Source organism: Antennarius striatus, chromosome 7 (genome assembly GCF_040054535.1).
Source record: "Antennarius striatus isolate MH-2024 chromosome 7, ASM4005453v1, whole genome shotgun sequence".
Lineage (NCBI taxonomy): Eukaryota > Metazoa > Chordata > Actinopteri > Lophiiformes > Antennariidae > Antennarius > Antennarius striatus.
Window position 1 is genome coordinate 21085365 of NC_090782.1, and position 15805 is coordinate 21101169.

Genomic DNA, 15805 nt, shown 5'->3' on the forward strand with positions numbered 1-15805 from the left:
GCTGTTCTGTCATCAGCCCCCTCCTGCTTGCTGATGACATCTGTAACCTGCCTTGCTATGACATCACGCTGATTGATCCTGGTCCCTGGTGCAGTGGGAAAGCACAGGGATGGACAGCTGAGAGAAACATGCAGGCATGGAGAGGGGGAGGAGAGACAGGGCCCTGTGAGGGAGGGAGGAAGGGAGGGAGGGAGGCAGAGAGAGGGAACAGAAGCCACACCTTGTTCCTGGGGGCGTTACGCGGGCTGGGACACAGAAGCAGCTATTCCAGGAGAAGTCACTTTGCAGGAAGGGGCAGTGTGAATAATTTGTGCAGGCGTTTCCTAAGACGACCTGTGTTTGCGTTCCCTTGGTATGGGCTATCATTTGGTCAACACATGCAAATGAGTCCATCTCTGCCAGCAAACAATTCATGTCGTTCAGCTCTGGGCGCTCAGCGGTGACATAAGGTAGGGTTTAGGTGAAGGGAGCATGTCAGTATGTGTGTGTGTGTGTTGTGTTTATATCTGTGTTTACTCCCTACATTTCTGGTGGCTGTTTATTTTTTTTTATTTTTTTTTTCCAGTGTCTTTATTTGGTTGCTTAAACCTGTGTATTTACTGTAGTGTGCATGTACAATTATTTGCCAAGCAGGAAAGGTTGGTGTTGTAGCGTTCTCTGGCCATGGTGTCGGGAGATTCAAGCTGTAAGCCATGTGACTGTGAATAGAGCTGCTCCGATTGGCTGAGGCCATCTCTGACCTCAGCAAGCTGCCTCCACCCCCTCCTCCACACTACACCCTGCGCTCCCAAACACAAGCTGAACCCTCCCTCCTTCTGTTTCCCCGCCTCTCTCTCTCTCTCCCCCCCCCCCCCTCCTTCCCCTTGCTTCTTTTATTTATTTATTTTTCCTCCAGTTAGCTTTTCCCCCCACCCCTCAGCATCCTTGACTGAATGTGTAGGTTAGAGCAGCAGCAGCAGCAGCAGCAGCAGCAGCAGTCGTAGCAGCATCCTCCGGGTGGCATAAGCTCCAGCTCTGATCGACAGCCGGTCTGACCAGGGCCCCCCGCCCCTCCTCACTCCTCTCCCACTCTTTTATTCTCTCTTTCTATCTCTCCCTCCTGGGCTAGTTGACGGGCGACGTCTGGGGGGTGTCGGAGGCTCGCAGTTAGCCAGGGCGTTAGCAACCTTGCTGTCCATTCTACTGTATCTCTGTGGTAACGTGGGGCTTCTTCTCTCTCCCCCCCCCCCGCCCTTCCCACACCTCCTGCTTCATTTAAGGCTCATTGGAGATAGAGGAATGCAAATCTGCAACCATGATGGAAGGTAAGATAATTTTTATTTATTATTATTATTATTTCATGATCACACTGTCCTATTTTCCGTTGTAATTCAGGGTAATCCCTCTTAATGTCCTTGTCCTTCGGCACTTCATCTGCCTACAAGCATGTTTGCGTGTGTGTTTGGGAGGTTCAAATGTCATAAGCTGCGCTGCTATTTTGAGTGCATACATTCTGGTGACTTGCATGTTATTCTCAGGGAAAGGGCACAGCCACTGAATGTCTACCACTGAGGCACAATGGCGAGGCTAATTGAGCCGTGTGTACCTTTTGTGTGTATGTGTGTGTGTGTTTGTGTGCATATGTCTGAATGTCCCCTCAAACCACCACCACCCCCCACCCCCCCTTTTCCCCCTTCCCATCGTAAAGGATTATTTGGATTTATTGTGCAGGAGGGCTTATGTGCCCAGCTGGCTCGCTTCTATGGATTCTCTTTATGTGTAGAACTCTGAAACACATGCGTGCACACACACAAACATGCACACACACACACACGCACAATGACAGTATGTTTCTGCTGTGATCTGCATACACTCCAGTGCGTTTTTTATCCTACTCTCTAATCTACATTACACGTCTGTGGGGCGGGTGTAACATGCGTACATTTGCAGCCACCCATGGATGAAATGACGCATCTCTGTTTGGTTTAACGTAGCGAGGGGGAAAGAACTGATGACTGTTTTAGTTTCATGTTGTCCCTTTAATTGATGACATCATCAAGGGGAAGGCCGGTGATGTAGAGCTCTGCAGCTGGCACACAAAAGCCTCCATCCATGCATTTGCTTCGGGATATGTTATCTTATCGTGGTATCTTACATAAACTGCCATTGGGCACTTTCGTGGCCAGAGCGGCTTAAATGTGTTGATTTTTAGTCCACCATGTAAAGTTACGTATTTCATTTTGCGTAAAATCTGGACAGTGTTGTTCAATACATTTTTGTTTTGGTGGGTTAATTTCAAAGAGCTTCATTTCATTGTAAGAATCACATTAGCTAGACTTGTGGTTGTTTTTGTGTCTGCCAATGTTTCAAGAGTTTTTCTGTGTTTTTTGCAGTCAATGATCTTTCCAGAGAATAAATAATCGGTTTGATAATAAGTTCACATTTATGTGAACCCCAGGATGAAATAAAAAAAACAAATAGAACAATGATTATTTTAGATTGTAATGGATCTAAATTTTACTTCAGTAAAATCCAACTTTGTAATTTTCTCTTGCTTTCATTTCCAAATTTCACTTAAGACCATTGACAGTAGTAGATCTGTGCTGCATAAACAAACCAGTAGTGATATGACCAAGTAGATGGCTTAGCTTAGAATAATAACACAGCTGTGCTTTTGGCCAACTGCTACCTTTTTATGACATATGTTAAGCTTCTGCTTATTGCTCAGATAGTTTCAATTTACATATAATAAATAATCACAGCAAGTAGTGAATGATCAGCCCGATTTGACTCTATTGTCTCATTGGTATTTATTTTAAGATGCTTGCTCCTTGAAAGTAAAGTTGACCCTTCCCAGGGTTGATGAGAAAACTAATATAGAACAAAGGTCTTAAAGAGATGATATAAATAATTAGGTAGCTAATCCCTACCTTTTGCTGGGCGCAGTGTTCTTAATCTCTTAGGTTTCTATTTTAAATACAGTGTTGGCTCAAAATCAGAAAGTTACAGTTGCTCAATTTTAGTGCAGCAGCAGACCTCTCTGCTGTTGATAAATTTTTCAGTAAAGAATCCCCCAACTATTCATCAGTCCTCCTGCAAGTGTGCCGTCATGTCATCGCCCACATTGATGTAGAGCCAAGTTGTTACATAACAGTTGCGAAGAAAAAAAAAACTCTCTCCCAACATATCCCATCCAGTCGCACGGTTAGCACACGCCTGTGTGTGAGGCAGGATTACAGTCAGGTGTTAAAATTGGATGCTAATCCTTGTTAGCTGTGCTTTTTAAAGCCCAATGCCACGGCTAGCGTGGTTGTCCGTCACACACAAGGTGGAAGACATGGGGTGATTATCTAACTTTAGTCCAGATGGAGAGTCAGGCATTTAAGAGCCAGAGTTTTTGTTAGGGATGACAACTCTCAACAACATATGGTGACAAAATTTCTCCCCAGTAAATTTAACATGCTTTCTGTCCTTTTTTTCTATTTTCTGCCTTTAAAACCCCTCTATCTTTAAAATTCAAAACAATTTCCTATGAATTTCCTGAATTTAATTCATCTGTTGTTTCACAATATGTGCACATCATTACAGAAGTCTCCAGTAGGATTTACTCTACTCACGAGAGTCCCACTTCCAATTTTCTCTGCTCTGCTCAACTTATTCATACTGAGCAGCCGAGGATTCCAGATCCCATTGGACTTTGAGCATCATCCATCATCTATTCTCTAACATTGAGACAGTGAAGCTTAATGAAGTAAATTCTATCCCAGCGTAGTGCCTCATTGTGTCACTGTCCATCCAACCCTAACACTGATAAAGATCAAATTAGGCATGGTATTTATGGTACCCATGACCCATGGCTGATTTGATAATCCACCTCAATCTTCTGGATCCACATTTGGTCAGTGTTAAACTACCTAGAAGAAAAAAAACTCTTGCCAGGTTAATCAATTGTCAAGTTTATTTGACAAACAACTTGAAACTTCAGGTTTTCACATTTTATTTATTTTATCACCTGAAACATTTTAGAAGGATGTAACCAACATACATTTCACCTTTAGGCCAAACGGCAAACTTTGAGAGAGTGAGAGATTTTAAATGTACTGAAGATTCTCCTGCCTGTTTGAGGATAAAAAACTGAAGAGGAGGCAGTGTGTTCTGTGTTGTTCACAGGAAATCTCCAACAATGGAGAGCAACCTCTCTCTGCTGCACAGTTCGCTTCGGGGAAAGACATTGCTGCTGTCCAAGACACTAAACAGATACAGACTGAGCCTCAAGAAATAAAGTCTGTTTATGTTGTTCTTCCTGCAGTTTTGTGTTGGTCAGTCAGTTCACTGAGATCATTGCACCACTAACATGAGGTAAACACAAAAATAAGAAATTGGCTTCTTGTTTGTTTCTCTCGTCGAGTCTACAGACTAACTGTAGCTTAGCTTTGTAGCTATCCCCTTATTAATTTAACAGATTTCTTGCTAATGTCTTTCAAAAGATATGAGTGGTTGTTTGTTACTCGCCGTACAAGAACTTAATCCCAGCATTTTTCTGAGAAAATAACCTTAAATGACACATTTTCAGAAAAATTTTCATTATTATTAATTCTGTTCTGCCAAAATTTGCTCTTGTACAGCTTCATGAGGGACTCGGACTTTTATAGATGAGGCGCAGACAGTCGTCTGCCACTGGAACACTTCAGACCCTTCTGAATTTAATGAACCCACGGTATTTCCTGTAGCACCATCAGGAAAAAATTAACATTATGGTCCCAGAACTGATAAGGCTCTAAGAATAGAAAAATCAGTATATTGTTAGTAATTCAGCTTGTTTTCAAAGTGTTGTTGAGTACACCCAATAATTTCGTGGGTTGTAATGAACACTGAGGCCACTCCTGGCAGGGTTTCAGACTTGTTCTGTTAATCCTGGTGAGGAATCAGACTGTCACAGGGAGGCCCAGTACTTAAAGCTGACTGAAACTTGGATAAACCCTTGACCGGAATGCTGCAGATTAGAGGGCACAGAGGACACAAAGCCATATGGCAGGATGCATTTCATTTGTTTAATGATATATGACTTGACTCACTATCAAATGTAAACTGAATGATTTATTTTTGTTGTAGGATTGCCATTGTAAATTGTATTATCATTGTTATGATTTAGGTGTCATACAAATAATGCAATTAAATTTGGAGTTGGCATCTGGCTCAGCTCATGGCACGCATCACACACAGGAGCCCGTCCTGTCAGCTTGTCGAAAGCATCCCAGCATAAAATATCATCTCCTCAAATTGAGTTGTACTGAAAACAACATGATATTGCCTAGCTGATCCCTGCGGAGCATCCACTTGATTCTGTTTATGAGTCTCTTGCCAGTGGTTGTGCTACACTGCTAACCCATCACGATAACCACTGTCATCATAACAGGGTTATCTTTCTTGCAAATAAATTTATAAAACATCATGAAACTACAATAAATGGTTTCTCCTTCACTCAAACGGCGATGATAACGTTCTCCTGTTAGTTATGCTATAATGGAATCACCTGTTGTTTGAAAGGGAAATTGGTCAGTAGTGTCGTGCAAAACATGCAGCCTTAACCCTCCTTTAACAAAGTGTTTGCGAAGCTGTCGTTATGTTAAGCAACATTAAATAGTCTGCATATCTCTGGTCAACCCAGTTCATTCCCAGTAGGTTTCAGATCTTGCCCAGAATGACTGCGCAGCCATATGGTTCCTGGATGTCTGACTCATGCCTGTTTTGGTAATGAGCTGAGCCACCCAAGAGCAAATGGATATTTGGTCTTTTGATACCAGTGCTTAAACAACAAAACATGATGATGCAATTCTATCAGTGCACCTGAAAAGTCATGTCTAATAGTGTATGTGTGAGGCCTTGTAGACAAAGATCACAATGATGCTCCCTGTTTCTTACCAAAATGAGCAATTCAATGTTTTTCCCTTTTTAAACACATAACTAGGGACCAACAGATGAAATAATAAAAGCAGTGAGGCTTGGACTGTTGCTAGAAAATCCTGCAATGCAGCACAGTAGGGATGTCACACTGCTACGTCTGGTACCTGAAGTGTTGTGTGTGTGTGTGTGCCCAAAAAGTAGCTGTGTAGTTGCCTCAAAGAGAATGCTTGTGTGGAACGTACATGAAGATACCTGTTCTAGCATCAAAGAGCATTACTTTCATACATGCATTCCTCACAAAGAGAGAAATGGAAGCGGTGATTTGTTGAACGCATCTGAGAAGAACGGATCTATTGGGTTTTTGTTTGAGAGAAACCCAAATGAACTGTCCCACGACAAAAACCCACAAGGGCAGAAACGCCTAGAAGGAGGCGGCGATGGGAAGCAATCAAAATGAATCTGCTTGCTCTTTTTTAGTCTTCTTTACACAGTATTTATTGATTAACAACACGTCCCACAAGCTGCCTTTCTGGATTCCATCTTAAACATTTTGCAGAAACGCACCTAGACAAGATTATGCAATGATGTTCCAAGATTTGTAGATTTGTGTAATCCAGTTTGATGTGAGGTTTTTCAAATGAATGTTCAAATCATTTGCTCAAATGATTTATTCCGCTGCAGTAGTAGTAGCGTAGACCGTTAACTGACAGACTTGGGATGGTGTCCTCAGCCTGACGGGGAGATGAGAGGAGCCTTCCGTCAAAACTGCATGTGATTTGCTGTCAAAGATGTGTGATCTAATTTAATCGGTGGGTCTAAATTTGTCTTAAAAAGGCCAGCTTGAGTTGGGGATGCTAATGTCACCCTCCACTCGTGATTGCACCGTGATTAATCTTGTGCCATTACTTGTGATGAGACGGCATCAGGGAGGGTGATAACCATATGTAGATATTAAGATGATTTTTATGCTGCTATTTAGTTTTGTGACACAAAACTATTGCGACTTTAAAGCAGTGACGTTACAAGGTTTCCCCGTGTCTTTCAGTTTTGTGACTAACATACAAAAAAACTGATTTCATAAGTGTCTTTTAGAGTTCATAGCTGGCAGCTAGGAGACCTACCTAATGTACCGTTAGGAGGGACACAATGAAAGAGTTACACAGAGAAAGAAGCTAACTCGAGCTGGAAGATTTAAGTACCAGGAAGAAGAAGGTAAACAAAATGGGAGTGGTGGAGATGGAAAAGGAGATGAAATTAGTTTATTGTCCAACCCGGGGGGGGGGGTCGCGTGAGAGCAGAATGGACATCAGGAAAAGGGTAAGGCAGATAATCCAGAGGAATGAAGATACGAAGATCATCAGGAGTAATACTGATTATTACTCAGGAAAAACTTTCATTTTATTCAGTCATTTCCTTGTTTGCAGCTGTTTTGGAGCCTGATCAGCTCATGTGGTTGGAAGAGTGATTTAGAAAGTATTATAGAGGGTTAAGTCGACTGTTTTGGATTTAGATTTTTTTTTGTTGCATTTCATGAAACTTTTCTGCGTTTGCAGTTTCATTTTGGTTTGGAATGGCGAACGTTTGACAATGGTTTGTCAATGTTGTTCTTGGCTGATTCCGTGATGGTGTTCAAGTGGAAGCTTGTTCATGTCTGTGAGGCTGTGCAAGTTTCTTAATAAACCTGTGCTCCATCTTTCATTACCAACATGACTGCTTTGATGACATCTTTCTTCACATTATCTCTACTGATACCCTTTGACCTCCTTTCCTTATGTGTTGTTGTGCTGTAGAAATGGGTAAATTCTTTCCCCCATCCCTTTCTTAACCCTTTTCCCCAATCTCTCTTTCATATAACTGAAGGAGTGATAGACATGATGACAGGGAAACCCTCAGGGAAGTTGGATTTATTTGGCTATATAATATTAATGCGCTGCATAATGTATTCATCTCCCAAGCTGGCAGTTAGTGCTTGGCTTTGTCTCCTCACACTCTACTTGATTAAAAAAAAATCACATGAAACCTTATTGCTGGTATATTAATTAGATTTCTGTCGTGGTTTTATTTGTGAAATGAATATTAGTACACTTGATCTTTCGGAGCATTTTTGCAGTAATTAAGATTAAAATGGCTATCAAATATCTGATTTGACCATCAACTTTCATCAATAGTTTTCGTTAGTGTTTCACAAAATACATTTTCAGAAGGAAATAAAATAATTTATTCTGTGAGGGGTATCAGGAATACTATCAGCGGATATTTAGAGCTGTGCAAAACAAAATCTAATGATAAAATTATCGTTATATTCCCATTTATGAAGCCATAACATGTCATGTCTGAATTGTATTTCTACTTGCTATTTAAATAATAATTTCACGTTAATCATTGACTCCCAAAGTGAGTTTGTCATTTGATTCTGAAATCAAACATGAAATGGATGATAGGTAGTAAAAACTATTTTATTTGTCTTTGTAGGTTTTAATTTGTTTATTGGAAAAAGGAGTTTTGTATTTGTTGATGAGTGTGTGAAAAGCCTCCCTTTTTCTGTATAGGTGCAGCATTCTGTGTATACTTGTTCTGTTGGGCTTTGAGCCAGACCAGTGCAAACAGATGTCAGTTTCAATCAGCGGAGGATGCACTCGCGCAGTGACGCAGAGGCACGGCTACAGGAAGAGATTAGCAGCATTTGGATTGATGCTGGTTGGGTTGAGAGATGTAACGATGAGTGAGGCATGGAAAGGTTACTGAGGGCTGCAGCGAGCGAGATGGGCCGAGTTGTAGGTATTTAGGGTGAGAGACATGGGATTCCTAAATTGTGTTTTTTGAGGATTGGATTAAAGGGAGATGAGAGGTGTAAATGTGTCTTGCCAGCTGTGTCAGAACGGGTTTTTAGGCTTCTGATTATTGCATGAAAAGTTTGTTTATTCGAATACTGGGTTTTACATGGATGTAATCTGCATGCACATGATGATGCAGCTGTGGTTAGCATTTATGCTTGTTTAAAGACAGGATGAACACCTTATTATGCAGTGTGTGTGTGTGTGTACATGCAATTTGTGTGACTCAGTGAACGTAAATATGTTTTTTCAGACATGAGGTCATGGTTACTGGCCTTTAAGAAAACACTGATCTGTCTCCTCTGTAACTTGAGCTTTTATCTTCAAGTAAGTGATCGTTATTAGTCTATGTGCATAGTCTGTTGTATGTGCATTTATGATTTCACTGTCGGAGGCTGTAAACATGAGTTTGTCTGCTCTCTCTGAGCAACAGAAAACACAGCACCGGCTACCGAGGTGTCATTTTCTAGTAAATTGTAAGTTGAAATTTTAAATGTCATTGCAGAATGTTTTGCTCACAAGATTCCCATGGTATGGTATGCTGCTCATACATCTTTGTTACTATTATAAAAGAGGTAAAAAAATTAAAAATATGAATATTGACTTTGAATTTGGTTGGGCACGTCCTTGGAAAAAAAAGTGGCAGTATTTTTCAACTCATTACTTCATGGCCTAGTGCTTCACCTTGCTTCAATAGTTGCAAACAAATCCATGCTGTCCGCTTGTTTCCATGGTTTCCTGTGTACGAGAGAACAGCAGTGTCTCTACTGTGCATTGATTCAGCCTCAGTATTTTCTTTGTTTAATTTTGAAAGATTGATGTATTTTTCCATAATTTAAATCTGTCCTCACCTCACATAGTTGTCTACATCATGTCATTATCATTCTTACAAAAATGCACAAGTGAATAACAATTAAAATCAGGAACAGCTCTATTTAAGTGATGGACATTGGCTCACCGCTGTGAAATGAACCACCTGCATTCAAACAAATGTTAAACGTAAAAAGTTACACCCAGGTAAGGCAGCTTAAGTTGTTGTAAGTAAAGGGGAAAAAAAGACAGCAAAAAGCCTGCCAGGAAAGAGATTCACATATTGTAATGGCTACATTACATTTAACACTTCTCTTTTCATTGGGGAACCGCGCTGTCTGAGAGAAAGCAGGGCAGAAACCTGTTAATGAATGAGGTATTACTCATAACCACAGCCGAGCACTCAGTCCACGTCTATACCCTTGGCCACAGTCTTCTCCTGTTGTTTATTTATGTTTTATTTAAAAAGTGACAGTGTTACAGTTGGAATAAAAATGTCTCTATTTGTTACACTGTAACAGATGTTAGCTTCAAGCTAATTTGCATCTGATTGCAACAAAAAAAAAGGTGGAGACACAAACGGTATAGAATGAGGCTGATGAGTCATCTGAATACTCGCTCTCCCAAAAGCGTCATCGCAGTCGCAGAAGGCCATAATTTTTGTTTCTTCTATTATATCGAGTAATTTTTATCTTTAAAGTTGCAGATAATTAACTTAAATCCATACATATAGAGTTTTCTGTTTTGTGTGTATAAATCTGCTTTTCATCAGCCAAAGACAAGGATGCTTTTCTTTTTTTTTTCTGGTGTCATGTTCAATATCATGAATATCATGAAAGTAAAAGGAAGCGGTAGAAAGAAGCATGGCTGGTGACAATGTCTTGTCAAACTAAAGGCCAGATAAGGGATGTTTGAGCGGTACTTGAACACAAATGAATGGAAAAATATGCTTGATGGTCTGCGTCATAGTATTGAAAAATTATATTTCCGTGTTGCTGCCGTGTTTCCATCACTGTTAAGTGATATTGGAGCTGATGAATACCAGTGGACATCGTAATAACTTGACTCAGGAATGTTGTAGTACTGATGTTAACCACTCCTGAGGAACTCTCAAAGTGTCTTCTGCAGTGATTGTGTCAATGATGAAAGATGGTTTGAAAAGAGTTTTGAAAAGTCTGTTTCCTTGAGGTTATTGTTCGTATGGGAACGTCACTATTTTCAGCTCCACGTCAGCTCCTACACTTTGGGCTGTCAACATGCAAAAAGAGTCACTCCATCTTCGGACTGTCGCTCTTAACAGTATTGATTCTGGGTTGTTGTTTTTTTTCTTTTTGGGATAGTTGAATAAAAAACAGACCCCAAACTCTTGTAAACATAGGAAATATAAAGAGAGTTTCTACAAATGAGACTTGATGACATGATTATCTTAACAGCAATACTTTGCAGACACGAAGAACAGTTCACAGCTCTGTTAGTTTATTCAGGTTGCTAATTCATGCAGGGGCAAAGAACTGCCAAAAGAACCTGGAACCAACTTTATAGCCTGTAAGCCAAAGGCAGACATAAATGGAAGGCAATGTTCACTGTGTTGAAGCTGGTTTGAAATACGTTACTGATTATTACTCCTGCTAAATTTTAACCCTTTTTGAGATTTGGTTTGTTATTCACATTTGGCAATTTACCATCTTCAGTGAATCAAATAGGCTAGGTAGACCTATGAATGACTAAACAACCAATTGCCTTTAGTTGGTGAGAGCAATGCAGGAATGTAGTTGAGTGCTGCTCATTGTGATTTGAATTTTAAACTGTACTGCACCCATGCTCAGGGCTTTTTACCCAGAATCACAAGGTTCTGTTAGATCATTTCTTTCCCCCGTTTGGCAAGTCATAAGGCTCTGTGCAAATAATTTTATTGACTTTTTTTCCCTTAACTCAAATGAAAATTGTTAGCACTGTCAGGCAGTATTCATGTTCACATCAGCTACTCCCAACATCTGCATCTCTTTAGCTTCTTAAAGTTGCTTTTAACAAAAGTGACAAGTGGAATCTTTTAATATATAACTTCTGAAAAACCTAAATTTGACTCTGATTTTCTCTCTTCTCTCCTTTCTGTGCGTGCGCGTGCATGCGTGTGTGTGTGTGTGTGTGTGCGTGCGTGCGTGCGTGCGTGCGTGTGTGTTCTGGCCTGAGTGTCTCTTCTAAATTCCCCAAAGCTGCTTCTCTTCATTGACTTAAATTTTAAACTCTTACATAATATCAACAGTCAGAAAGGCTGTTTCATGTTCTTTCTACTCACTGTGAGTCAGAAAAGAGCCAAGTGTAATACAGCACCAATCAGAGACAGGTCAACACCTTTATACTGTCTCATTAGGACCGTTGTGTGGTTCACGTTTGTATACATGTGCGGTACTGTATATTTGAATGTTTTCTCATTTGTCTACATGCACACAGCTGTTTTAAGTCTTCTGCATGATGTACTCTAACACTGTCCTCCTTTTTGCAAAGCTTAAGTGCTGCAGATTATAGGAGCAACCTCCTACAGTTTCTTTTTGTTGTTGTTGTTGTTTTAGAAGTAACAGAATGTTCAATACCATGCTTTCGATAAGAACAATGTCCTCTTTTGTTGACATTGTTAACAGTAGCATTATCTCCATGAGTTGAACAAAAACTCCTGTAATGTTATCCCAGTTGAGACATCAGTCAACAGAAAAGATTCTTGCAAAATCTTTTTCTTTCATTTCCAACACGTTTCCGTCCCTTTCTGAATTGTCATCTTAGTAAGAATTGCAAAAGAACTGCTACACACTGTCAATCTGCAGTCTGAATGTGTGGCCTTACTCAACCTGTCTGTTACATAAGATCTTCCATAAGACCAGATTGCTGGCCATTAGAATGACATTGGAATTGATGGTGTGTTCCCTCAAAGTGGTTCCAGATCCTGTGGCTCATTGTGGTTTCTCCAAGTCCACGCTCCCTTTCTCTACTGAAATCACTTTCTTCCTTCATCTCTCAATTTACAGAGAAGAAGCGCACCAACGTCTGATGTCAGTGGTTCTTTGCCAGTTGTTGGTTTTTGAGTCTTTTAAATCCTTTCCTTAATGAATCAGAGACACTCTGGACATTCCTTTTCCAACCAGAAGTGGACCAAACCTATAATCTGGGTGTGAACTGGGAAGGGGTGGAGTCGGCGGTCTACTTTAACCAGAATGAACTGAGATTAGATTGTTGGAAGGGAATAGGGCAGATGTAATCCACAGGAATTTGGGCCAGCTTTTCAGGATCCTATCTCAATGAAACAAGAGCTCTGCATTAGAAGACAGCCTTGGTTGCTGATTTCATTCATTGTCCAGTAAGACTTATCATTTTGTCTGTCTGCAGAGTTGTGTTGTATTTTATTTTTATTTTCCTCTTTTTCCGTCCTCATTTTCATAATTGTCTTTTCTGCGGGCGAGGTAATTTCCTGTGCTCCCCCCAGCGAGACACATGGAAGGAGGACGTGACCTGGCTACATTAGAGCTACTGATACATATCATCTTTCTGTCTGGCCTCATCAAGACAAGACCACACACACACACACACACACACACACACACACACACACACACACACACACACACACACACACACACACACACACACACACACACACACACACACACACAACCTGGTAACAATTTATATGCAATGCCACACAGAATGTGGAAACTTTTCATTTTCTTATGAGCAACCTAACATATGGCTCTACCTGTGTATACCACATCTTAAGTCTCAGACAATCTCCTGTAGGCAGAGCACACTCTAGGTTCAGCATGCTGTAATACAACAGAGAGAGAGGAGTCAGTGCAACACCAAACACCTGGGATAATTATCTTTCTCTCCCTGACCCATTGCCCAACCGAATCCAACCCTCTCCTGTCACCTAGCGTGAACCGAAGCCCCACTGACACAATCAAATGTCTATATTCTAATTATTGCCTGGTTATATAAGCAGGATGGTAAATAAGACATCTGTGCATACCTGGTGTCTAGTTCAACTGGCCACACAAAGTGCTTTAGTGCACTAGCCAGGGTTCTCTTATTCACAAACATTCATACAGTGTTACTATATAGTACTATAGCTACTATATAGTATACATGTGATAAACTCTTTTATTAAAAGTAAAATTATATGGGGATCATGAAGTAATGGATTGAGGAGTGGAGCTGTGTGGTCCATAGAATAATGAACCATTCCACTGTTGTAAAATACATGATGGGTTTTACTATCATGTCTCCCAATAGTCTCTTTACTGTCAAAGCAGTCAGGGTGTGCAGAGAAGTTGTGGATGATTGCCCCCAGCCAAAACCGTAATGATTTATTTACTGTAGTCCCGAAAAGGTCAATTACTTACTCCTGGTCATCCATACATTTTATCTTCTTGGTATAAGAAGTATTTAACTGGTGCGAGAGAGAGTTGTGTCACATGCATTACATGATACAGGGTTGTATGATATTCAAGTTCTTGTATGTGGACAAACACTTTTTGATTTATCAGTGAGATGCTGCACTGCATGTGGTTGTATTGTTCAGTCCCGGCCTGGCAGATTCTTTAAGTTGAATTATCAACTTTCCAAAAACTTATGTTTATAGGTTACGAGAGCATACTGCAGGCTCCCGCTGTCATGTTTACTTTCATTAAAGAATTGAATTTTAGCAAAAATTGATCAAGTTATCTGAAATCACCAGACCTGACACATCTTGAGTCATTTGTCAATGTGGTTGAGTGTGGGTGTGAGCGTAGGTGTTTTTGTTGAGATAGAACGGACTGGTTGATCCAGATTCCCTTTTGTTTCATGGTGTCAGGTGGTAGATATGTACATACAGCATTTTTACATGTGTGTGAGCTGTAGTGGCTATGATACATTATGAACTTGTGTGATCCTGGGGGTACTGTTCATGTCTTTTTATTTATTCTTAATTATTTACCATTCGGTCGCTTATGTAATCCTGCAGAGATTAATCTATGACTCAAGTCAAATGTGGGCTTTTGTTTGACTTGATACTGATCCACCCTCTCATCTATGAATCATTGTACCCCCACACTTTTGCTTCATGGCTTAACTACTTTGAATTATTGCAGGTGATATTAAACTCACTAGATATTTGAGTCACCAGAGTTTTGTCTGTCTAGCATATTTGCTTTACCATAATATTGGTTTACTCTGATTGAGTCCAAATGCCGTTATTTGGAATTTATGTCTTCATAGTAACCATAGACATCGTCAAATGATGGAAAAGTCTGGAAATAATGGGCAGAGGATGTTAAAAATATATTCATAGAAAGACACCCTTGCAACAAATGTCATCTTATTAACTTCCTATATGCATTTGGTCAAATAAACATGGAGGAACACAACCATGTAGCTTCACATTCATAATTGATATGCATGCAAACATGCACATAAATACTATGAACATGCATATTGGTATGTATTAGGGACATACAATGATCCTATCACATGAGTCACTATGTGTTAAACCTGATGTTGTCTGACTATGTGAGTTGGAATACTTAGCCAGGGACGACGACTGCAAATTGGCATTAACTTAGAAATCCTATTTACAAATTCTCCATAAAAAAAAAAAGCTTGCCTCTCCTTATTTCGGATCTGCATCAACTTTTGACAGGTTGGCTGGATGCAAATGACGTGTGAATTCTGGCATGCTGCAAGTAGATTTATGTCAACCAGTATTTTGATACTGGTTTTTTTGTGTTCAAATAGTAATAATTATTTCCAGGAAGTCATTGCTTTGACTGGTAAGTCCCTAGACTTCTTGATAATACACGTTGTCAGAGAATTTTACAATTTTACTTTGTTTTGTGATTTTGTAACTTTTTATTTGCTGTTCAAAAGTTGTATGTTTGCCTTAGACTGTTTCAGTTCAATGTACTGTTTGCACAGAGCAACTGGTTCCGTTTCTTCATGCTCTATATTTTAACGTTTGAGTAAACTAGCTGCACACTAAATGTAGTATATATTGTTTAATTGTATAGTTCAGTAGTTAACTTTTTTCATTCTCTTCCATGTTTATCACCATCGCCTCCCTTCCACCATAAAATCTAAGTTATTGCCTCTGCTCATACATTACTGCAGCCTCTCCTAGCCAACACTAACACAATGTGGTGTTATAGCAAAAATAAATTCCCTTTATAATAACTGCAATTAATTGAATTATGATTAATTTTGTACTAGCGTAAATTACGCTGTGCACTTTACCTTAGAAAGCATCGTCCTGG

The 15805-nt window shown here is 40.0% G+C and overlaps 1 protein-coding gene across 1 annotated transcript in view; it reads left to right on the forward strand.

Annotated features, from left to right (window-relative positions):
• The first annotated feature begins 244 nt into the window (after positions 1-244).
• Positions 245-15805, forward strand: part of sgip1a (SH3GL interacting endocytic adaptor 1a) — a 45127-nt gene continuing 29566 nt past the window's right edge. The window contains exons 1-2 of the mRNA XM_068318732.1: positions 245-449; positions 1260-1304. Coding sequence (XP_068174833.1) covers positions 1295-1304 — 10 coding nt within the window. The 5' untranslated portion in view covers positions 245-449; positions 1260-1294. The remainder of the gene's footprint in view (positions 450-1259; positions 1305-15805) is intronic.